At 45.2% G+C, this 24,651-nt stretch overlaps 1 protein-coding gene across 1 annotated transcript; it reads left to right on the top strand.

Annotated features, from left to right (window-relative positions):
• Positions 1 to 3,256: 3,256 nt before the first annotated feature.
• Positions 3,257 to 23,850, top strand: GSG1L2 (GSG1 like 2). Its single transcript, XM_021674737.2, has 5 exons — positions 3,257 to 3,574; positions 9,383 to 9,430; positions 10,472 to 10,624; positions 11,980 to 12,091; positions 22,229 to 23,850. The coding sequence occupies exons 1-5, from the start codon at positions 3,265 to 3,267 to the stop codon at positions 22,485 to 22,487; spliced, it is 882 nt and encodes a 293-aa protein (XP_021530412.2). The 5' UTR covers positions 3,257 to 3,264; the 3' UTR covers positions 22,488 to 23,850.
• The last annotated feature ends 801 nt before the right edge of the window (positions 23,851 to 24,651 follow it).

Consider the following 24,651-nt stretch of genomic DNA (forward strand, 5'->3'; position numbering starts at 1 on the left):
TGAGACTAACCACAAAGGCAGAATCTCCTCTGGGTCCTGTTTATGCAGAGATTACAGGAGAGACAGTTGCTCAGCTTAGGAGAGAATAGCTCCCAACCCAGGCTGTGAAGCAAAAACCCAATCAGCGGCTTAGATTATGCCTACACAATAGCAAAACAATGTGTTGAATAGTTCAGCATTCACACGTCTTGAATACTCACTTGTTCTGAGCACATGTGGCTCAGCCCACCGACAGACCCTCTTATAGAATTCGTGATAGGTCACTTACTAACCGGTGCTGGAGTACTCTCTCCCCACAATTCACCTTGACAAAATCTTTCAATCCACCGTCTTATGTCACTCATCCTGACAATAACCCCATGAGGATACAATGAATTCTCCATCTGACAGCTGAGAAACATTGAGGCTCAGAGAGGTTGGCTGGCTTGCCCAAGGCCACACAGCAAGTAAACAGCAGAGCCAGGATAGGCAGATCTCCTGGCCAGAGGTGCCTGAGCACAGCTACTGGGGAAGGTGCCCTGTCCTGCCCCTGCCCTCTCCAGGTGAGTTTCTCCAAAAGGCTCTGCTTGGAACTTCTCACCCCACCTCCCAGGCCAGCTCCCAGTATCCCCTGCAATGTCTCCCAGCCTCACAAACTGGAGGCCCAGGTGGAAGATGTCTTGATTGAATGGAACAACAGGTCAGCAAGAGGCAAGAAGAACATGTTTTCACTTGGTTTTTGATTTTTTTTTTTTTTTTTTTTTTTTTTTTTTAGTTTTGTTTTTCACCCTTCAAGTCAAAGCATAGGAACTCATCCTGGGTAATTTTGAACTGAGTGAATTCTGAACAGTTGGGAAAAGCAGCTGTGCTTCTCTTAATGGAAATCTTAAAAACTCATGGCCAGGCACGTGGCTCACACCTGTAATGCCAGCACTTTGGGAGCCCAAGGCGGGCGGATCATGAGGCCAGGAGATCAAGAGCATCCTTGCCTCCATGTGCAAGATTTTAGACCTTAACCATGAAATGCTCAACTAGAACAAAGACCCTAGACATGGACTCAGAGTGGTGTCACCTCTGGAATCAATATGGTCGTCCCTTTGGGACGGCAGAGAGCAGGATGGAGTGACCCAGAGGGAGAGAGTGCCCAAGGGATGGGCTTTGGCCCTTTAATGTGGCTGCAACTCTGTTCTGTGAGTTCATTAAAGATCATCTTCCAAGTTGTTTGCTGGAAGATGATCTGTCTTTAAAGAAAACACCTGCTTTGCAAGAATAGTCTGCCTCATCTCTTTCAACTTTTTCTGAAAAACCTCCTTTATTTCTGAAGGGATGAAGGTTGGGGCCACACACTTTTTCCCCACCCATTGGGCGGGTGCCCTCTAGCGATGAAACGTGGTAAAGCCTCTTCCCTCGAGATTGGGCAGCCACCGGGCCAGTGAGAGCACAGGACATGGGTGCTCAGACTTGGCCAGTGGCAAGGTACAGATGGAATGATATTAACCCACTATCACTGTCTAGCCCAGGCACATAGATTCCGATTCTGTCTGGGGTATCCAGGCAGTGTCTAACACTTCATCAGGAGCCTGTGTGTTTTTAGGATGCTCTGTGGAAATTTCTCCTGCCCTGCCTCACTCCTTCACCAGTGTCCTCTGCCTGAGGAGCTCTTTTAAAATCTTCAGCGTCAGCCGGGCGCGGTGGCTCACACCTGTAATCCCAACACTTTGGGAGGCTCAGGCCGGCAGATCACGAGGACAGGAGTTGGAGACCAGTCTGGCCAACATGGTGAAACCCCGTCTCTACTAAAAATACAAAAAAAATAGCCGGGTGTGGTGGTGTGCGCCTGTAATGCCAGCTACTCAGGAGGCTGAGGCAGGAGAATTGCTTCAACCCAGAAGCAGAGGTTGCAGTGAGCTGAGATTGTGCCATTGCACTCCAGCCTGGGCAACAGAACGAGACTCCATCTCGAAAAAAAAAAACTCTTCCGCGTCACTGCCTCTGCCAGTGCTCCCTTCAGTGAGGACCCGAGCGATGGTGCCCAGGGTTCTGTATTCTAGCATCTGAGGCCCCTGGCACCCAAATGGGATGCATGCCACCCTTCCCATTCTGGACAGCACCCTGGCCCTGAGGCAGCTTGCCTGTACCTGCATCCCCCAGCGTCCCTGGAACAAGCATCTGTTTTCCGTAGTCCTTTTCTACATAGGGCTGGACAAGAATCAGGCCTATGAAGTCCTTGGGAGTCCCTGATTCCAGAATCCAACACTGAGGACCCTGCCCCAAAAGGCACGGGTGAGGCTGTCTCACCAAGACAGCCCCCCAAACAGCCCCTGGTCTTCCATCAAAACCAGCACCCTCCACAACAGTCAAAAAGTGGAAGAAACCCAGGTGTCTGAATAGATAAACAAAATGCGATCCAATATAGACAGGGAAAATTCTGCCTTGAAAAAGGAAGGACATTCTTCATTCATGCTACGACATGCATGAAGCTTGAGGACGTTGTGCTAAATGAAGTAAGCCAGTCACAAAGGGACAAATGCTGTGTGAGTCCACTTACGGGAGGCACCTAGAGTAGGCAAATTCATAGAGACAGAGAGAAGAAGGCGGGCTGCCAGGAGTGGGAGGAAAGGCACGGGGATTGTGTGGCGGGTGTGGATAATGGAAGATGAAGAGCTCTGCAGGTGGATGGTGGTGATGGTCGCACAGCACTGTAAGCATAGTTATGCCACGGAATTGTGCACTTAAAAGTGGTTGAGATGGCCAGGCGTGGTGGCTCACACCTGTACTCCCAACACTCTGGGAGTTCAAGGCGGGTGGATCACCTGATGTCACGGTTTCGAGACTAACCCAGTCAACATGGTGAAACCCCATCCCTACTAAAAATACAAAAATTAGCCAGGCATAGTGGCAGGTGCCTGTCATCCCAGCTCCTTGGGAGGCTGAGGCAGGAGAATCGCTTGCACCCGGGAGGTGGAGGTTGCAGTGAGTCAAGACCGTGCTGCTGCACCCCAGCCCGTCGACAGAGTGAAACTCTGTCTCAAAAAAAAAAGGGTTGAGATGGTTCATTTCACGTTATGTGTGTTTTACCACAATTAAAAAGCAATGCCCTCCTGCACCTACCTCCTGGGGAGAATGGCAGGGCCAGCACTCTTGTTGGATGTGGTAGGGCAGCACATGCAATTCCCCAGGGGGACGTGAGAGGAGGCTGTGTGAGGATGCCAGATGGCAGATACCGTGATGAGGTGGGAGGAGGGGACCCCACAGCTCATCCTGCCCCACGCAGCTCACTCGGCCATGGACAGGGCCAGGCAGCAGCATTCGCTGCTCCTCCTCCCCATCTGCCTCGCCCTCGCCTTCTCCCTCACCGCCGTGGTCAGCAGCCACTGGTGTGAGGGGACCCGGCGGGTGGTGAAGCCGCTGTGCCGGGACCAGCCGGGAGGGCAGCACTGCATCCACTTCAGACAGGACAACAGCAGTGATGGCAGGACGGCCAACGACAGCCAGGCTGTCCTGTACATTTGGGAGCTGGGGGACGACAAGTTCATTCAGCGTGGGTTCCATGTGGGGCTCTGGCAGTCCTGCGAGGAGAGCCTCAACGGTGAAGGTGAGCACAGCCTGTAGATTCTGGGGTTGACGGGTGCGGGACGGGGCAGGGGCTCTTGAGCCAGGCTGTCTGGGTTTGAATCCTGCATCTCCACTGACTCTCTAGGTATCCTTGAGCAAGTCCCTTCACCTCCCTGAGCCTCAGTTTTCTCATCTGTAAAATGGGAATGACAGCAGTACTTACCTCCTAGAGTGACTGTAAAGATGAAATGACCGGACTCACATAAAGCACTTGCCACAGGGCCTGACACATTGCAAGTGTTTATTAAAATTAGCTTTTCTCGTTTGTTCTGGTCACCAGATCTCTGATAGTTAAAATCCTTTGGGAATCAAAGGTGGCCCTAACCCAGCTCTAACCTGCAGCCCTGTTATTTCTCCTGCAGTCGGAATGATCTTGGAGAGAATCTTTAAACAACAACAACAAAAAAGTGTTTTTACCTCTCAAAGAATTGAGTTGGGAGGAATTTGACCCTTTCAAATTAGTCTGTCTGGCTCCAAGCCCATGCTCAGGGACAGAGTACTCTCCCCTTTCTGCTTGGGAAGCAAAACCTCCAGGGTGGAAAAAGGAGGAGTCCTCCTCCCAGTCCCATTTCTCTCCTGACCTCAGCTCATTACAGTAAATTTCTCGTACAGCTTTTTACTTTTCCTGGAGTTTCGAATTGCCTTTTCTTTTTCCATTCTCATAGGATTTGTTTTTTTATTCCTGAGTCCTAAGTAAAAGGCAACAAGAATGAACCCCGCTGAGGCCCAGCATGGTGGCTCATTCCTGTAATCCTAGCGCTTTGGGAAGCTGAGACAGGAGAATTGCTTGAGACCAGGAGTTAGAGACCAGCCTGGGAAACATAGTGAGACCTCTCTTTACAAAAACTTGTTTTAAAAATTAGCTAGGCATGGTGGCGTGTGCCTGTGGTCCCAGCTACTCTGGGAGGATCACTTGAGGCTGGGAGGTTGAGGTTGCAGAGAGTCATGATTGTGTGACTGCACTCCAGCCTGTGACCCTGTCTCAAATTTAAAAAAAAGAAAAGAAAAAGAATGAACACTCTGAGATGCTGTATGTTCCTCCCCACCACGCTCCCTCCCAGTGGTGACCACTGTGGGGCAGTGCCTAGCCTGACTGACCCTCTCATGTATCCAGATCAGTGCCTGTGTCCTGTGCTTTAAGTGTGGTGCAGACACTGCAATAGTGCCTGGAGCTGAGGCTATTTAGGGACCTCCCCAGTTCCTCTCTTCTCAGGGAGTGCTTTCTTCCTGTGAGTCTCTTCTCTACCTTCATGGACAGATGCAAAATTCTCGGGACCCTGCATCCTGGAGGGTTTCCAAGATAGTTCCAGAATTTTGGCTTGGAAACTGTATTCACGATACTTACAGGCAAATTGCTTGGGAAATTCCACTTCCTTTCCAAGTCTCATATGAGGACGGCCTATAGTACTTCTATTTCCATAGCTCTATATAGGTGTCACACCAGTTATCAAATGTATTGCCCAAGGAGCTCGTAAAAAAAAAATCCAGGTGCCCAGTCCTGGAGGTTCTAATTTGAGAGGTCCAGGGTGGAGTCTGGACATCTGTATTCTTTCTTTATTTTATTTTATTTATTTTGAGACAGAGTTTCGCTTTTGTTGCCCAGACTGGATTGCAATGGCACAATCTCGGCTCACGGCAAACTCCATCTCCAGGGTTCAAGCAATTCTCCTGCCTCAGCCTGCTGAGTAGCCGGGATTACAGGCGCCCGCCACCATGCCCAACTAATTTTTGTATTTTTAGTAGAGACAGAATTTCACCATGTTGGCCAGGCTGGTCTCGAACTTCTGACCTCAGGTGATCTGCCCGCCTCAGCCTCCCAAAGTGTTGGAATTACAAGAGTGAGCCACCACATCCGGCCAAAACTTTTTTTTTAAAAAAAGAATACAGACCAGGTGCCGTGGCTCATGCCTGTAATCCCAGCACTTTGGGAGGCCAAGGCAGGCAAATCACCTGATGTCAGGAGTTCGAGGTCAGCCTGGCCAACATGGTGAAATCCTGTTTCTACCAAAAATACAAAAAAAATAGCTGGGCGTGGTGGTGCCTGCCTGTAACCTCAGCTGCTTGAGAGGCTGAGGCAGGAGAATCGCTTGAGCCTGGGAGGCAGAGGTTACAGTGAGTCGAGATTGCACCACTGCGCTCCATCCTGGGCAGCAAGAGCAAAACTCCATCTCCAAAAAAGAAAAAGTTTTAACCAAGGTGATATTTATTCATAGATAAGAGATGAACTCATTTTGAAATGCCTCTAAGAAAAATCAACAGTCTCTTGCCCCTTCCTTTTCCATTACTTAGTCCTACCCTTCAGAGGAAACCACATTTAACTTAATTGTCTCTTCTGGTATTTACTTCCATGTGAGTGAGCCCCAGTGCTGAGGGAAAGGATCCAGTGGGAAAGACCAACCTAAGGCACAAACCGACAGGGAAAAATATGATAATGGTTATAACAAGGACACACCTATGACATGGAAATGGAAAGAGGGGTGATAGAGTTTGGAGAAAATGTAATCCCCGGCAAGGTGCAGTGGCTCACGCCTGTAATCCCAGCACTTTGGGAGGCTGAGGCGGGCAGATCACAAGGTCAAGAGATTGAGACCATCCTGGCCAACATGGTGAAACCCCGTCTCTACTAAAAATACAAAAATTAGCTGGGCGTGGTGGCGGGTGCCTGTAGTCCCAGCTAGTGGGGAGGCTGAGGCAGGAGAATCACTTGAACCCGGAGGCGGAGGTTGCAGTGAGCAGAGATTGCACCACTGCACTCCAGCCTGGCGAAAGAGCGAGACTCCATCTTAAAAAGGAAAAAAAAAATCTCCGCTCAATCACCAAGGCACACATTTACCCGTGTAACAAACCCGCACATCCTGCATATGTATCCCGGAATTTAAAAGCTGAGGGAAAACAAACGAATAAACAAACCAAACACCTCAGTTCACATTTTACATATTTCTTAATATAAGAAGGTCATCCAGGTCCACCTGGGTGTCTAAATGTTGTCATCACTTTACTAAGAAGGAAGAAAGAAGGACATCTTCCCCCAATCACCTCCCCCCACCGCGCTGTGTTGCAGGATACCCCCAAAGCAAAATAGTTTAGAATTAACTAATAATTAACAAATGATTTTTACTCAATAATAAATTAATTAATACAAAACATGCTAGAGGACAAAATGAAAGCTATACATCAAGGAGTTACAAACTCAAATGCTTCTAGGAGGTCGTAACAAAAGTGGGTGGAGCTGGGCTAGCTGGGAATGCCTGTGACCTTGAACCCCCGTACCTCACTCAGCTAAGGAGCAGCCTCTCGCTCACATCAGCTTCGTGGTTGTGTGCACCTGTAAGCCCGATATGTATTAGATGCTCTGATTCTTCAAGGGAGGTAAGATGTTTGGATTTCTTTGTCAAATTTCTCAATGTTAAAATATCTTTAAAACATGGCATGAGCCAAAAAGATTATGTCTGCTGCAGAGTGTAGCTGGGGCTCCCAGCTGGAAATTGCACCACACAAGGCATCTGCCATTTAGTCTAATTTGTCGCAAGTACTTTAGGAGATTTGGGGCATAGGAAAGAAAAGGGTTCATACTGGAGAGAAACGGGATGGAGCCCAAACAGTCCTTTGGAGAGAGGGTCAGGAGGGGTGAGGACAGGTAAGCAGAGCGGGCAGTGAGAGCTCCAGTCTTGGGACAACGTGCCCAGGCCCTAAACAAGTCCAGAAAAGGTGCTTCTGGGCGTCCGACTGCCCAGCTCTGCTGCCTCATGGGGCCTCCATACGTGTTTTCCTTCTGAAAGGGCTCCACATCCCTAAAAGTTGACCTTCCCGGGAAACCCTTACCTGGAGGGCTATTTTAAGACATCCTCTGCCCAAGCCAGCTTCGAGAACTCTATCCTTTCTCCCCATTGCCTAGAATGTCTTTAAAGGGAACCCACACCTTTGATCCCACACTCTGAAATGAAAATTTGCACTGAACATTCCTGGTCAAGGCAGCACTTACATGAAATGGTCTTTTCCTTAGGTGAGTCTGTGAATCAACAAAATGTGCTGAGTCTAGAATCTATGCTGTTCTGCCAAATTCAAAAAGTTCAGGGCAGAGGGACCCAGGTGCCTCATAAAGGATGGGGATGGAGTGGGGGTTGGTGGACAGCAAGCTGACAGGGGGTACCAGAGTCAGGGGGGATTGGATGCCACTTCCAGGGCTGGCTTGCTGTCCTGCTTGGCTGCTGAAACACCCAAGCTATGTAACACCCGCCTCCCCGGCTTCATGGGATTTATAAAGATTTTTTCTTTTAATCCTGCTGGCTTTATCCAAAAGGAACACCACTTCTGGGAATTTGTATTTATCGAAAGGGTCACCAGGGTCTGACTCTGGGCCCAGGCTAAACTCAGCCGTCTAAGCTACTCTGAATTCTCTTAATCTCCTTGGCTGGCCTTCACCTTCTCTTTGCCCAGCCCTGGCTCTGTGCTGGCCTCATCTCTATTCCTGGTGGGAAAGGCAGTTCTCTTCAGAAGACAAGTTAGACCTTCACTCCTCGGTACATTAGGTAGAGACCAAGAAGCAATGCGGAAAAGGCCTCTGAGTCTCAGGTGAGAAACCCAGGTTTTTCATTCTTGACACCACCAACTCGTGTGAGCGTGGTCTCCTCCAAATCCATAAAATCACAATAGTTGTACTTGTTGATTGTGTTCAATTCAACACTTGAACACAATCCTCTAAACTGTGTGGGGATGAACCAGAGGATTTCCCAGGCTGCTCCCACTCAACAGTCCCTAATTCTATTTTGAGCCGATGTGTCAGTAGAGAGAGCGTAGGACACTCAGCTGGGACAGGACCCCAGAGGGTGACTCGCCATGGTCTCTATCCTCCATCGGTCACCCCCAAACCAGAATTTGGTTACATCTTCACATCAAGTGGGTATCCATGGGCTTAGCATTTTAAAGGGAACTGTGTATCTAAGGCTGTGGCTCAAGACGTTTCACTTGATGTGTGCAACACGACAGATGACACTCATATACATAGCGGATCTGTGCCCCTGGAGCGCATAAGTGAGTCTGGTGGTGGGTTCTTCCCGACACCTAGTACACACACAATGATTCCTCCCTTTCTTTCATAGTCAAGAAAGCTTGATGGAATGCAAGCAACTGTGTGACTCACATGCTAAGAGTCTTACTAACAGACATGGTTCTGAATCTGCTCTCATTCATTTAAAAATAAATTGCAAACTTTGATCGTTTCCCTTAAACAAGAAGCCAGTTATTTCAGATTCATATCATAATGAATACTGTTTCCAAAACTGAGAACCCCTGGCCTAAGACTTGCAGTATTAGTCCAGATGGGCTAGGTTAGGCTGCAATAACAAACAACCCCCAAATTTCAGTGGTTGAAACCGACACATTTATTTTTAGCTTATTCTGTATAGACTTCTCAGGTTGGCAAGGGGTCTGTCCTCATTATAGCTATTCGGGCACCCAGGCTGAATGGAGACTCCCTCTTGACATGGGCTTCTGGGATCACAACAAGGGAACAAGAACCAGGGGAAAAGGCATTGGCTCTTAAAGCTGCTCAGATCCATCTCATTTTTGCTCTCAGTTGATTGGTCAAAGAGAGTTACATGGCCAAGCCAGAGTTCAATAGGGCGGATTCTATCATGCTCCCACACAGAGGAGCACCATATGTCCCTGAGCAGGAAAGCAGTCTGCACAGTCCCCGTTTCTCATTCAGTTAAGGGGCTGGAAATACACAGTTTGCCCCCTGATTGTAAAGTGTAATCCTACTTCTGGATCCATTCTCTATGTCTTTCAGATGAAAAGTGTAGGAGTTTCCGGAGTGTAGTGCCCACTGAAGAACAAGGTAAATACCTTACTCATCCTCTGCCCACAAGCATTCCTCATAGCTTGGACTGTTTTTACTGTTTTATTAGGAATAGGGGAAATAACGAGGGAGTCATTGATGATTTTCCATGAAGTCAAGTCCAAAAACTAGAAGCAGAGGCTCTCTTCCTGTGCCCTGTAGCCAGTGGTGTTCTGGCGAATGTTTAACAGCCAACTTCGTAGGGTGGGTGGGAAGCCCTGATGATTGGCAGCATTGGCTGTGTTCCGTGGTGTAAATATTCCCAATATAGCCAATTTCAGTTGCAAGATGAACGCAGAGCTGTGAGACATGCACACCACTGCCTAGAGCAGTTTTTCTTCTTTCTAAAGCTCCCTAACACTCAGCATCTTTGTAATTCCTCTCTTAGTGTCTGTTCTCCCAGCTGGAGTAGAGGTTTTGTGAAGGCATGGATCACATCTATTCATTGCTGTGTCTCCAGCACCTAACTCACCTTAGAGTAGTCCTTTCACGAAGATCAGTTTCCCTTTCTGCCCTCTTTCTCCATTGCCTTCCACTGCCAACAGAGTTCCTTGACGCCACAGGTGGGATCCTCTCCAGAAGGTAAACAGGTGGCTCCCACAGAAACAAACGAGGTTTTGGTAACTGCAGACAGGGCTCTTCAACTTGCGGAGCCTCACCCCCATGTTTAAGTTTGTGTATCTTTTTCTTTCAAAAGGCAAAGATGATATCTTCTGGTAAAATTAAAACATCATCATAGTTTTTGAGCTGGGGCATGGAGACCCCCTGCTGTGAGCATCACTCTCGTCCTCACAGCAGGGGTTTGCTTAGTTCCCCCCAACACACACACTAAGGGCAAGCTTTAGAAACGTCTCTTTCATACCTGAGGAATACCTTTCCATTGCCAGCTTTCTAAGATTCAGCAGAGGCATCTGTGATTTTCACTCCAACATGTCTGTTTTTCATGTTTTGTTTAGAAGTGAACTAAATCAAAGGACTGACCATTTTTAGTGCTTCTGAGTTAGAAATGCTCAGCATTTCCGACATCCCTTTCTTCTGCAGGTGTTTTGTGGCTGTCCATCGGGGGTGAGGTCCTGGATATCGTTCTGATACTGGCAAGCACCATCCTCCTGGGCTCCAGAGTGAGTTGTCGCAGCCTTGGGTTCGACTGGCTCAGGGTAGATGCCTTGGTAGCCATCTTCATGGTGCTGGCAGGTACTTTCCAATGGCGTCCTTGGAACAGGCTGCCCCAGAGGGAAAGCAGAGCTTCAGGCTGGACATGCTCATCGCCAAAAGAACAGGCTAGCTCTTTCCTGTCAATGGCCATTTGAGCAGGGCAGGTGGTCCACTGGATAAGGCACCACTTAATCCCATTGGATGGATACAGTATTCTTAAGATGACAGATGAAAAGGGTCTAGGCACAGATGGAAAGTGAAATTTATCAGCGTGTCTTTATCACAACCAGGGAAGAGGGTGCCCTGGCTCTGACAGCTGACATGGCTTCACTGAAAACAGTGCTTAGGCATGAGTCTCTGGAGTCTCTGGAGGGATCCTGCACAGGTGCAGATGTCTCCTTAATGGTTGTATGACCCCAGGCAAGTTACTTAACTTCTCTGAGACAGAATACTATAAAACATCTCAAAACACTTCAGTGATGACTATGTAAGAGTACACCTAGTATAGAAGAAGTACTCAATAAATGGTAGTTTTTGAAAAAGTATCCATGTTGGTATAAATGTTTCCATAAAAATAAAGAACTCCTTTATTTAGTTCTACTTCTATGTTCTCCAGGCAACTTTTAAAGCCACTTAATTGAGTCTCCTAAGTGGGCCTTTCTAGGGAGAAAGAACCCTGAACAGATGACTTCCTTTAGTTCTCAAACTGGGTACGAAAAGTTAGTCATGTTAAATTAGTCATGTAACAGCCCAATTTGTAGATCTCTTTTGTGCTTGATAAGTGTAATGCATCTTTCCTAAGTCCTTTTTTTTTTTTTTTTTTTTAAAGATAGGGTTTCACCATGATGGCCAGGCTGGTCTTGAACTCCTGACCTCAGGTGATCCACCCACCTCAGCCTCCCAAAGTGCTAGGATTACAGGCGTGAACCACTGCGCCTGGCCCCTAAGTCCCTTTTTTTTTTTTAATTGTCTCTTTTAATTATTTTATTTTACTCATTTATTTTGAAATGAGGTCCCTGGAATCCTCCCTCCTCAGCTTTCCGAGTACCTGGGATTATAGGTGCATGCCACCATGCCTAGCTCCCTCAAGTCTTATCCTTAGTGAATGGGATGATAAAATCCAATTTCTGATCTTCTTAGGAAGGAACCAGGTTATGGAGACTCCTGCCCAGGTTCTGACAGGTCCTCCCCAGGATGTGTCTTTCTGGATGTCTCTTCAGTTTCAATTGTGGGAATGAGACGTCCAGCGGAATGTTTAAGGATGAATACATGCAGATACATCAAAAGGGCTTTATGAATGCTAGAGAGCTCCCTACAGGCAACTCATGCAACAAAGAGGAGTTCTTCCATCATGTGTCTTCTTAACTGTGGCTCACAGAGCTTTCCTTGTGCAGGACTCCTAGGCATGGTGGCCCACATGATGTACACAACAATTTTTCAAATCACTGTGAACCTTGGACCAGAAGATTGGAAGCCGCAGACCTGGGACTATGGCTGGTCATTTTGGTAAGTTGCTTGGTCATGGAACTCAAGTCCTGGAGGACCAGAAGAGATGTATAAAAGTTTTCTAGAATGACCAACCTTGGTCATAGAGCTGGCATCTGCCAGGATCGTGACTTTGGGTTAATTCTATGACCCTTCTGTAGCCCAACTTCCTTATCTACAAAGTGAGGCTACCTGCCTCAAATATTTGTATAAGGATTTAAAGAGATTATGTTTATAAAACTCTTGGCACATGGTAAAGTCCCCGAGAAATTGAGACACGGCTGATGTTCAATTCTTAAACAGTGTGGGAGGAAGTGTCTTGATCTATAACTCCTAATAAATACTTCAACAGGGGGAGACCCAGCCCCTGTTTCTAACGCAAAGACAAGGTCATGACATGGAAATCCTGTCTCTAACTTACTCGACCACATTATGCAAGACCACAGGGGTTCTCTTTGATGTGAACCTCTGAAGCATATCGTATCTTAAAAATAGATGTGCATATACTTACATTTTCATCTTATATAACAACTTCTTATGTTACTTTCCTCCTGGTAAAACACATAACACTTTCAGGGCTCACTGCCTCATCCTACTATTCTAGGATTCGGTGAACGCGCGTGTGTTACTGTGAGCCATATGCTTCATGAGTTGTTAAGAGTCTGAACTTTTCTTAGTCTTCGTCTTCCCAGTCTGAAGATGTTAATTTTTACAAATGTTTCTCTGGGCACCTGTCCCTCCACCTGTTTGACACTTAGCTGCCCCCTTCTGAATTAGCGCTATTGGTTCTGAGGGGCTATCACTGACACCTTACACAGTTCTGAGTGTAGTTGCAGCAGAGCTCAGATGAATTGTAGGTGGGTTCTCAACTGTGGCCAATTTGTACTGCACTCATTTTTCTATGGATAGAAGCAAATTCCAGATACTAAAGGAACCTGAAGTATGGTCTGCTTGTTTCTAATATCATTTTGTTTTGTTTTTGTTTTCTATTACTTTCAATTACGTAATTTTTAGCCAAAGACGTGTATGCAAATGGTTGTTAAAAATCAAATAGTACTAAGAGTAACTATCTGTCAATTCTATCCTCTCACTGTGCCACCCTTCTGATTGATACCCACCAAATTCATTCTGTTTGTGCTTAGTAAACAGTTATTGTGATGATGGGTCTTACAGAGGATTTATTCACAGGGCAGCCATATAAAGAGGTGGGAGAACGGCTCTCAAATCCGCCTGCCTGAAGATAAGTCTTGGGGATATTTATGGAGTAGAGAAGCAGGGTGGTCTAAGGCAAGAGGAAAGGTGATTGGCAGTGGGGAAAATGAAGTAATTGGTGATCTAAACAAGCATAGTCAGGTTCTTGGCTCTTCACAGGTTGCATGTTCAGAAAATGGTGGCATTAGCATGTTCTGAGGGTAGAGTTTTTGGTCTTCTGACATCAGAAAGCCAATTCTCAGGCACTTGCACAGGATCAGCTGAAGGATCAGTGGTCTCAATCAGTTTGAACTGGAGAGGAGCTGCCCCCAAGTTCCTGAAAAACAACTTAAGCAACCATCACCATGGTGACGTATACATCAGAAATGTCATCTATAAGGAAGCCAGTGAAGGTTAAGTTATAGAGTTTAGTGGTGTGGCTTTTAGCTATCTGGGGTGGGAAAAAAGCAAGCGACCAAAGGCAAGCAGGGCAGGTTAAGTTTGGTGGACCTAATCAGATTAGCTTCTCAGCTTCCTTCCAACCCCACAAAGCCCTTCGTTTTCCTGCTCTATTCCAGGCTGGTTGCTGTCTGGAGCTGTCGTCATGAGACTTCCCTGCGCTACTCCCTTATGTTGGAATGCTGTTTCTTAGGTCTCATTGCATTGTCTTATTTAGTTTACATCTATCTCTTCTGGGAGTACATCCTCCAGTAGCTTCCTAAGAAAGGATCCAATGAGAGATAAGTTATTTTACTCCTTGCATGTCTGGAAATGTATTTATTCACGATTCTATACTTGATTGATCATTTGGCACAGTGCAGAATTCTCTGTTGAAAATCATCTTCCCATAGAATTTTGACGGCACTACTCCATTTTCTTCTAGCATTCATAGTTTCTGTCAAGAGTCCAACACCATTCTGAATCGTGTGCCTTTGTAGGTGGCCTGTTGTTTTCTTCTCTTTATGACCAATGTTCTGAAATGTCATGATGACGTCCTTTGGCGAGGATCCTCTTTTCTCCACATTCCTCCTTTATTCATGTGCTTGGGGGGCCCTTTAATCTGAATATTCATGCTCTGGAATTACGGTAATTTTTGTATTTGTATTTGTATTATTTCTTTGATTATTTCCTTTCCTCAGTTTTTTTGTTCTCCTTTTAGAAAACTCTTGTTAGTTAGATATTGGGTCTCTTGGGTTTATTATCCAAGGATCTTATTACTTTCTTTATATTTTGTGTATCTTTTTGTTATATTTTCTTTTTTTTTTTTTTTTTTTTTTTTTTTAATTGCATTTTAGGTTTTGGGGTACATGTGAAAAACATGCAAGGTTGTTGCTTAGGTGCATACGTGGCAGTGTGATTTGCTGCCTTCCTCCCCTTCACCCATATCTGGCATTTCTCCCCATGCTATCCCTCCCCAATTCCCCACCCCCCCGCTGTCCCCCCCACTCCCCCACAACAGACCCCCATGTATAGTGCTCCCCTCCCTGTGTCCATGTGTTCTCCTTGTTCAACACCCGCCTATGAGTGAGAACATGTGGTGTTTGATTTTGTGTTCTTGTGTCAGTTTGCTGAGAATGATGGTTTCCAGGTTCATCCATGTCCCTACAAAGGACGCGAACTCCTCGTTTTTAATGGCTGCATAATATTCCATGGTGTATATGTGCCACATTTTTCCTGTCCAGTCTATCATCGATGGGCATTTGGGTTGGTTCCAGGTCTTTGCTATTGTAAACTGTGCTGCAATGAACATTCGTGTGCATGTGTCCTTATAGTAGAACGATTTATAATCCTTTGGATATATGCCCAGTAATGGGATTGCTGGGTCAAATGGAATTTCTATTTCTAGGTCCTTGAGGAATCGCCACACTGTTTTCCACAATGGTTGAACTAATTTACACTCCCACCAACAGTGTAAAAGTGTTCCTATTTCTCCACATCCTCTCCAGCATCTGTTGTCTCCAGATTTTTTAATGATTGCCATTCTAACTGGTGTGAGATGGTATCTCAATGTAGTTTTGATTTGCATTTCTCTAATGGCCAGTGATGATGAGCATTTTTTCATATGCTTGTTGGCCTCATGTATGTCTTCTTTTGTAAAGTATCTGTTCATGTCCTTCTCCCACTTTTGAATGGGCTTGTTTGTTTTTTTCTTGTAAATCTTTTTTAGCTCGTTGTAAATTCTGGATATCAGCCCTTTGTCAGATGGGTAGGCTGCAAAAATTTTTTCCCATTCTGTTGGTTGCCGATTCACTCTATTGACTGTTTCTTTTGCTGTGCAGAAGCTGTGGAGTTTGATTAGGTCCCATTTGTCTATTTTGGCTTTTGTTGCCAATGCTTTTGGTGTTTTGGTCATGAAGTCCTTGCCTACTCCTATGTCCTGAATGGTTTTGCCTAGGTTTCCTTCTAGTGTTTTTATGGTGTTAGGTCTTACGTTTAAGTCTTTAATCCATCTGGAGTCAATTTTAGTGTAAGGTGTCAGGAAGGGGTCCATTTTCTGCTTTCTGCATATGGCTAGCCAGTTTTCCCAACACCACTTATTGAACAGGGAATCCTTTCCCCATTGCTTGTTTTTATCAGGTTTGTCAAAGATCAGGTGGTTGTAGATATGTTGTGTTGCCTCCGATGCCTCTGTTCTGTTCCATTGGTCTATATCTCTGTTTTGGTACCAGTACCATGCTGTTTTGATTACTGTAGCCTTGTAGTAGAGTTTGATGTCTGGTAGTGTGATGCCTCCTGCTTTGTTCTTTTTGCTTAGAATTGACTTGGCTATGCGGGCTCTCTTTTGGTTCCATATGAAGTTTAAGGTGGTTTTTTCCAGTTCTGTGAAGAAGGTCATTGGTAGCTTGATGGGGATAGCATTGAATCTGTATATTACTTTGGGCAGTATGGCCATTTTCACGATATTAATTCTTCCTAACCATGAACATGGAATGTTTCTCCATCTGTTTGTGTCCTCTCTTATTTCGTTGAGCAGTGATTTGTAGTTCTCCTTGAAGAGGTCCTTTACATTCCTTGTTAGTTGTATTCCTAGGTATTTTATTCTCTTTGTAGCGATTGTGAATGGCAGTTCGTTCTTGATTTGGCTCTCTTTAAGTCTGTTATTGGTGTATAGGAACGCTTGTGATTTTTGCACATTGATTTTGTATCCTGAGACTTTGCTGAAGTTGCTTATCAGTTTCAGGAGCTTTTGGGCTGAGATGAGGGGGTCTTCTAGATATACAATCATGTCGTCTGCAAATAGAGACAATTTGACTTCCTCCTTTCCTAATTGAATACCCTTTATTTCTTTTTCTTGCCTGATTGCTCTGGCTAGAACTTCCAGTACTATATTGAATAGGAGTGGTGAGAGAGGGCATCCTTGTCTAGTGCCAGATTTCAAAGGGAATGCTTCCAGTTTTTGCCCGTTCAGTATGATATTAGCTGTCGGTTTGTCGTAAATAGCTTTTATTATTTTGAGATACGTTCCATCGATACCTAGTTTATTGAGGGTTTTTAGCATAAAGGGCTGTTGAATTTTGTCGAAGGCCTTCTCTGCATCAATTGAGATAATCATGTGGTTTTTGTCTTTGGTTCTGTTTATGTGGTGAATTACATTTATAGACTTGCGTATATTGAACCAGCCTTGCATCCCCGGGATGAATCCTACTTGATCATGGTGGATAAGCTTTTTGATGTGCTGTTGTAATCGGCTTGCCATTATTTTATTGAAGATTTTTGCATCTATGTTCATCATGGATATTGGCCTGTAGTTTTCTTTTCTTGTTGAGTCTCTGCCAGGTTTTGGTATTAGGATGATGTTGGTCTCATAAAATGATTTGGGAAGGATTCCCTCTTTTTGGATTATTTGGAATAGTTTCAGTAGGAATGGTATCAGTTCCTCTTTGTATGTCTGGTAGAATTCGGCTGTGAACCCATCTGGGCCTGGGCTTTTTTTGGGTGGTAGGCTCTTAATTGCTGCCTCGACTTCAGACCTTGTTATTGGTCTATTCAGGGTTTCGACTTCTTCCTGGTTTAGGCTTGGCAGGAGGCAGCTGTCCAGGAATTTATCCATTTCCTCCAGGTTTTCTAATTTATGTGCATAGAGTTGTTTGTAATAATCTCTGATGATGGTTTGAATTTCTGTAGAATCTGTGGTGATATCCCCTTTATCATTTTTTATTGCATCTATTTGGTTATTCTCTCTCTTCTTTTTTATTAGTTTGGCTAGTGGTCTGTCTATTTTGTTGATCTTTTCAAAAAACCAGCTCCTGGCTTTATTGATTTTTTGAAGGGTTTTTCGTGTCTCTATCTCCTTCAATTCTGCTTTGATCTTAGTTATTTCTTGTCTTCTGCTAGGTTTTGAGTTTTTTTGATCTTGCTCCTCTAGCTCTTTCAATTTTGACGATAGGGTGTCAATTTTAGATCTCTCCTTTCTTCTCATGTGGGCACTTATTGCTATATATTTTCCTCTAGAGACTGCTTTAAATGTGTCCCAGAGATTCTGGTATGTGGTGTCTTCATTCTCGTTGGTTTCGAAGAACGTCTTTATTTCTGCCTTCATTTCATTGTTTATCCAGTCAACATTCAGGAGAAAGTTGTTCATTTTCCATGAGGCTGTGCGGTTCTGGGTTGGTTTCTGAATTCTGAGTTCTAACTTGATTGCACTGTGGTCTGAGAGACTGTTTGTTATGGTTTCCGTTCTTTTGCATTTGCTGAGGAGTGATTTACTTCCAATTATGTGGTCAATTTTAGAGTAGGTGTGATGTGGTGCTGAGAAGAATGTATATTCTGTGGATTTGGGGTGGAGAGTTCTGTAAATGTCTATTAGGTTTGCTTGTTCCAGGTCTGAGTTCAAGTCCTGGATATCCTTGTTAATTTTCTGTCTCGTTGATCTGTCTAATATTGACAGTGGTGTGTTGAAGTCTCCCACTATTATTGTGTGGGAGTCTAAGTCTCTTTGTAAGTCTTTAAGAACTTGCCTTATGTATCTGGGTGCTCCTGTATTAGGTGCATATATATTTAGGATCGTTAGCTCTTCTTGCTGCATTGATCCTTTTACCATTATGTAATGTCCTTCTTTGTCTCTTTTGATCTTTGTTGCTTTAAAGTCTATTTTATCAGAGATGAGAATTGCAACTCCTGCTTTTTTTTGCTCTCCATTTGCTTGGTAAATCTTCCTCCATCCCTTTATTTTGAGCCTTTGTGTATCCTTGCATGCGAGATGGGTTTCCTGGATACAGCACACTGATGGGTTTTGGCTTTTTATCCAATTTGCCAGTCTGTGTCTTTTGATTGGGGCATTTAGTCCGTTTACATTTAGGGTTAATATTGTTATGTGTGAATTCAATCCTGTCATTTTGGTGCTAGGTGGCTGTTTTGCCCTTTGGTTGATGCAGATTCTTCATTGTGTTGATGCTCTTTACCTTTTCGTGTGTTTTTGGAGTGGCTGGTACTGGTTGTTCTTTTCTATGTGTAGTGCCTCCTTCAGGAGCTCTTGTAGAGCTGGTCTGGTGGTGATGAACTCTCTGAGTTCTTGCTTGTTCACAAAGGATTTTATTTTTCCTTCACTTATGAAGCTTAGTTTGGCTGGATACGAAATTCTGGGTTGAAAGTTCTTTTCCTTAAGGATGTTGAATATCGGCCCCCACTCTCTTCTGGCCTGTAGGGTTTCTGCTGAGAGATCTGCAGTGAGTCTGATGGGCTTCCCTTTGTGGGTAACCCGACCTTTCTCTCTGGCTGCCCTTAGTATTTTCTCCTTCATTTCAACCCTGGTGAATCTGATGATTATGTGTCTTGGGGTTGCTCTTCTAGAGGAGTATCTTTGTGGTGTTCTCTGTATTTCCTGGACTTGAATCTCAGCCTGCCTTGTTAGGTTGGGAAAGTTTTCTTGGATAATATCCTGAAGAGTATTTTCCAGCTTGGATGCATTCTCTTCGTCACATTCAGGTACACCTATCAAACGTAGATTAGGTCTTTTCACATAGTCCCATATTTCTTGTTGACTTTGTTCATTCCTTTTTACCCTGTTTTCTCTAATCTTGCCTTCTCGTTTTATTTCATTGAGTTGATCTTCGACCTCTGATATCCTTTCTTCTGCTTGGTCAATTCGGCTGTTGAAACTTGTGCATGCTTCACGAAGTTCTCGTGTTGTGTTTTTCAGCTCCATCAATTCGCTCATATTCCTCTCTAAGTTGTCCATTCTTGTTAGCATTTCGTCAAGTCTTTTTTCAAGGTTCTTAGTTTCTTTGCATTGGGTTAGAACATGTTCTTTTAGCTCACGGAAGTTTCTTATTATCCACTTTCTGAAAGCTGATTCTGTCATTTCATCACACTCATTCTCCGTCCAGTCTTGTTCCCTTGCTGGTGGGGAGTTGTGATCCCTTGTAGGAGGAGAAGTGTTCTGGTTTTGGGTGTTTTCATCCTTTTTGCGCTGGTTTCTTCCCATCTTTGTGGATTTTTCCACCTGCTGACTTTGTAGTTGTTGTCTTTCTGCTTTTGGTAATTTTAAGTCTGCTGTGGCAGAACTCATAAACCCCCTGCTCTTCCCCCGAGGTGTTCTGTCCCAGGGAGTTACTGTTTTATGATGTTCCCCTGTGCGGTTGCTGTTTTCCCTGCCCACAAGGTGGCAGCCTAGTCACACTCAGGTTGCAGAGGCTTCGCTAAGCTGCTGTGGGCTCCACCCAGCTTCCGTGTGAACTTCTGGGTGTAGTTAGAACTGCTTCCGCTATGTTGGCCCGCCCCTGTAGTGACGGAGTCTCTGTAGTGGCGGATTGCCTTGGTACAGAACAGCAGGGTGCCTATGGAGAACGCCCCTCCTCCACAGAGCTGGACCGTCCCGGTTTCAGTTGTGTTTCAGGTCTTCTTGCTGGGTAAGAGGGGACACCGTCTCATCCGATCTGCCTCCGGAGCCGCTGCGTTGGCTAAAGCCGCGGCTCTGAGATTCGTGGCGCTGGCCTGGCTCCCCGTTTCAGCTCCCCTTGCTGGCTTATAGGGGACTCAGACTCTCTCACTTTATACAGTGAGCCGTTGCCTCAGGGTGCCGGCCCAGCGGCTGCGCCGTTCAAGCCAGCGGCGCCAGCAGTGCTGGCGACCCGTGTGGCTTCTCTGCGTGTGAATCTCCTGGTCTGTGGGCAGTAAAAATCAGTCTGGAAATACGGCGTCCACTCACCCTCTGTGCTTTCTCTCGGAGCTGCATTCCCGAGTTCCTCCTAAGCGGCCATCTTGGATCTCCCCACCTTGTTATATTTTCTGAAAAATTTTTTCCACTTGTCTTCTAGCCATTTTACTGAATTCTTATTTTGGACTTGTTGTAGTTTTCCGAGCTCTTCCTTGTTTACTAGCTGTTCCTTTTTTTATAATATCCTCATCTTGCTTTCCTGAACACAGCATCTTCTCTTCCCATATTCCTCTGAGGATATTAACGAAAGGGTTTGTTTTTATTGCTGTTTTCTTTTGTTTCTTGTGTTATCTCTTTCCTTCAGAATTCTTTCCCCTCCCCACCTTGTTGTTGGACCCTTCCCCCAAATGTTGGCCTCCTCGATTGTCAAGGATAATTGGAAGCTCTGGAGCAGGGCTGGCACTTACCTACCCACAGGCTCTTTCGTTGTTCTTGGGCATGTGATTAGGTACGGCACCATCTGTTTTATCTTGGAATCCCACTCCACAAAACACACACACACATGTCGTGTTGTAGAGGTTCTTTCTGCAACCTGTCAGTGTCTTCAGAAGGGAATCATCCAATATCTGCAGGAAGTAAGGTGAGCTTGTATGCATGGCTGATCATTTCTGAGGTTAGGCATAGGAAAGGACTGAACAGCTTCCCACTCCTGTGCAGATTTCCGTACAATCCCATTTTCAGACCAGCCCCCTTCCTGCCTTCCATTGGGCCTGCTGTCTCTGAATCCGGAGCCTTTCCTCCTGTTCACCTACTCCAGAGAATAAAACCTTGCTGTCCTCAGGAAAACGGAGGTGAGGGAGAGTGTTTGTGGTAAGAAGGAGGCTGAGGAAAGGGACAACCATGTGTCCCAGGGAAACACCATCTTGCTTTTCTTCTCTAGGTTGTTCTTTGTCCACCACACAGCCCTTCTCTTTATCTCACAATAATGCAAATATTTGAACACCCTTTGGTATCAAATAGATGCTAATTACCATGTTCCCAACACAATGTCAGATTCTATGAAGCATGAAAGGGGTAGACCATCATCTCAGTGTGCAACAGGCTTACAGTCTGGATGGGGATATAAGAATAATGATGCTGGCCAGGTGCGGTGGCTCACACCTGTGATCCCAGTGCTTTGGGAGGCCGAGGCAGGTGGATCACTTGAGGTTGGGAGTTGAAGACCAGCCTGGTCAACATGGTAAAACCCCGTCTCTACTAAAAATACAAAAATTAGGCAGGCGTAGTGGCTCGTGCCTGTAATCCCGGCTACTCAGGAGGCTGAGGCAGGAGAATCACTTGAACCAGGAGGCAGAGGTTGCAATGAGCCAAAATCACGCCACTGCACTCCAGCCTGGGCAACAGAGCGAGACTCAAAAATAATAATAATAATAATAATACCAATGCCACTGTCCTGGGTTGGAGCCAACAACAGCAACAATCAGTAAACTTAAATGCAGCAGATGCTATACTATTAATATTTCTTACACATTGTCTCATTGAATTCCTCACAGTCACTCTGTATGGCAGCATTCATATTATTCCAGTTTTGCAGATGAGGAAGCTGATTCAAAGAGCTAAAGCAACCAGCTCAAGGTCACATGGTTAGTACGAGGTGGGGTCATGGTGCAAAGCCAGCACGATGACTCTAGAATCCATTCTCTTAACCCTTGGGCTAAACAATACATTGACTTGACTCTGGGATTAGTGATCCAAAATGCAGGTCCAAATTGGGTAGAACCAGGAGCTGTTTTTCTGCCAGATTGACCCCCAGCAGGAAGTCCTGGAATCACAGCCCTCAGCCCTCTTCTAACGGTGCTTTCTGTTGACAGCCTTGCCTGGGGTTCTTTCGCCCTCTGCCTGGCTGTGTCAGTCACGGCCATGAGCAGGTTCACTGCAGCTCGCCTGGAATTCACCGAACAGCAGTGGGCACAGAACGGCAGTCAGCCCTCTCAACATAGCTTCCCAGAACCCGAGGCTTCAGAGAGCATTTGGAAAACAGGGGCTGCTCCTCGCCTTGCTGGCCATGCCTTCAGGAATGTTTCTGGGCACCTGCCACCAGGTGCCACAGGCAAGGTGTCCATATGCTAGCCAGTGTCCATGGTTGCCACATCTGCACAGGCAAAGAAGCCAGGCACGAGTGCTCACAATGTACACCCTGCCTCTGATTGGACTTCAGAAGACTGTTATCCACGAAAAGCTTCCATCCCCACACCTCCACCTCTCACCTTTTACTAAACACCTTTGGCTTCAGCCTTTGATTCCTGTTAAAATGCCAGTACCTTGAAGTGAGATAATGCTTACTGAAGATATCAACCATTGACACTCTAGTATAAAAGAGAGATCCTTAAGCTTTCCTGACAGTGAATTTGATAAGGATTCCGAAGAAAGAGGGAGCATGCCGGTACTAAGGGGAGGAGAAGTTGAAGAAAGGAGAAAGCAAGTCTTTTTAACTACAAGGGATGCAAAATGTGTTGTCCACATGGGTTTGTTGACGGAAAACTCCAGAAAATGTTTTCTCCTAATTGACACACACAGTAAAGTGTGTGTGGCTATCTCATAATTTCTTTTTCATTTGAATCAAGAAGACAGAAATTTCAAAATGTTTCCTGTTATTTTTTAAACTATTTTTTCTTGGACAGTTTGTGTTTCTACTTATAGTAAAATCCGTTTGGAAGGAGAGCCAAATGATAGAAGTGAAAACACAGTCAAATGGAATGACATCTTATCTTGGCTAAGTGGAACAAATGTTTGAATTGTCCTGCTTAAATTAAATCCCCAGCCACTTTGGCTTCTAAAAATAATCATTACCAAACATGCAGGTGTTGTTGGAGGTGGTGGTGGGCTGCAGATGTGGTCAGCTGCAATAGTGTATCAATTCATACCATTTCTAGCTACCATGCTATTCAGGCCACAGGTCGTATGACACATAATTATTTTTTTGAACAAAAGAAAGGAGGCTGGGTGTGGTGGCTCATGCTTGTAATCCCAGCACTTTGTGGGGCCAAAGCGGGTAGATCACTTGAGGTCAGGAGTTCTAGACCAGCCTAGCCAACATACTAACACCCTGTCTCTACTTAAAAATACCAAATATAGCTGGGTATAGTGGTGCATGTCTGTAATCCTATCTACTTGGGAGGCTAAGGCAGAAGAATCGCTTGAACCTGGGAGGCAGCGGTTGCAGTGAGCTGAGATCACGCCACTGCACTCCAGCCTGGGCAACAGAGCGAGACTCCATCTCAAAAAAAAAAAGAAAAGAAAAGAAAAGAAAAGAAAGGGACTGCAAACTCTTAACAACCTTCAGTATGTCCTTGCTCAGATCCATTTTAAAAATTATATTCATGTGTTTTGTAAACATATCATTTCTGGAAAAAAAATCCAATAAAAACAATCTGTTTATGCTGAACTGTAACACTTATACTCTCATAGAATAAACGTTAAAAAATCCAGCTAACTTCGTGTTTGGGGCTCAAGGTGGGCACCTGCCTGACAAACGTTTGTTCTGTGGAATTTTGTGTCTCATTGCACCAAGCATATATGAAGAAATACACAATGGATTCTTGCTGGATAAGCCCAACCCAGAGAATGCCTGCTGGGTTCCCTGGGCCATTTGCTCACCTAGAGCAGGAGAGTTTGTACACATGAGCCGCTGACCTTTGCAGTGTGCAGATTCTTTTATATGGTTTTTCATCCCTATGAATTCATGTAGGTAGGTCCTGTGTGGCTGTCACGATATCAAGTCTAAGTCTCATCCTACAGGGAAGAAAATACACTGGAGAGAGGCTTCACTGAACTCTCTCTTGTGAAAAACACTTACGTGTGAACACTATGGCTGAGGATGCTAAGGAAGAAATTTTTTAAAACGATCTGGATACGTTTTTATATTTATTTCTTTATTTTCTTTATCGACTTTTATTTTAGGTTCAGCGGGGGTGACATGTGCAGGTTTGTTACACGGGTAAAGGAAAAAATGTTTGGCCAGTGCAGTGACTCACGCCTGTAATCCCAGAACTTTGGGAGGCCCAGGCAGGTAGATTACCTGAGGTCAGGTGTTCGAGACGAGCCTGGCCAACATGGTGAAACTCCATCTTTACTGAAAATAAAAAAAATTAGCCAGGTATGGTGGAGAACGCCTGTAATTCCAGCTACTTGGGAGGCTGAGGCAGGAGAATCGCTTGAACCCAAGAGGTGGAGGTTGCAGTGAGCCAAGATCACGCCACTGCACTCCAACCTGGGCAACAAGAGCAAAATCTGT

Source organism: Aotus nancymaae, unplaced genomic scaffold (assembly GCF_030222135.1).
Source record: "Aotus nancymaae isolate 86718 unplaced genomic scaffold, 86718_ANA_hifiasm-v0.15.2.pri h1tg000018l, whole genome shotgun sequence".
NCBI lineage: Eukaryota > Metazoa > Chordata > Mammalia > Primates > Aotidae > Aotus > Aotus nancymaae.

Bases quoted from the DNA above. Each gene is read 5' to 3' on its own strand.
- GSG1L2 (XM_021674737.2), top strand. From the start codon at position 3,265: ATGGACAGGGCCAGGCAGCAGCATTCGCTGCTCCTCCTCCCCATCTGC. The intron at 3,575-9,382 runs GTGAGCACAGCC...TATGTCTTTCAG, and splicing joins GGAGAGCCTCAACGGTGAAG to ATGAAAAGTGTAGGAGTTTC. The intron at 10,625-11,979 runs GTACTTTCCAAT...TTCCTTGTGCAG, and splicing joins CATCTTCATGGTGCTGGCAG to GACTCCTAGGCATGGTGGCC.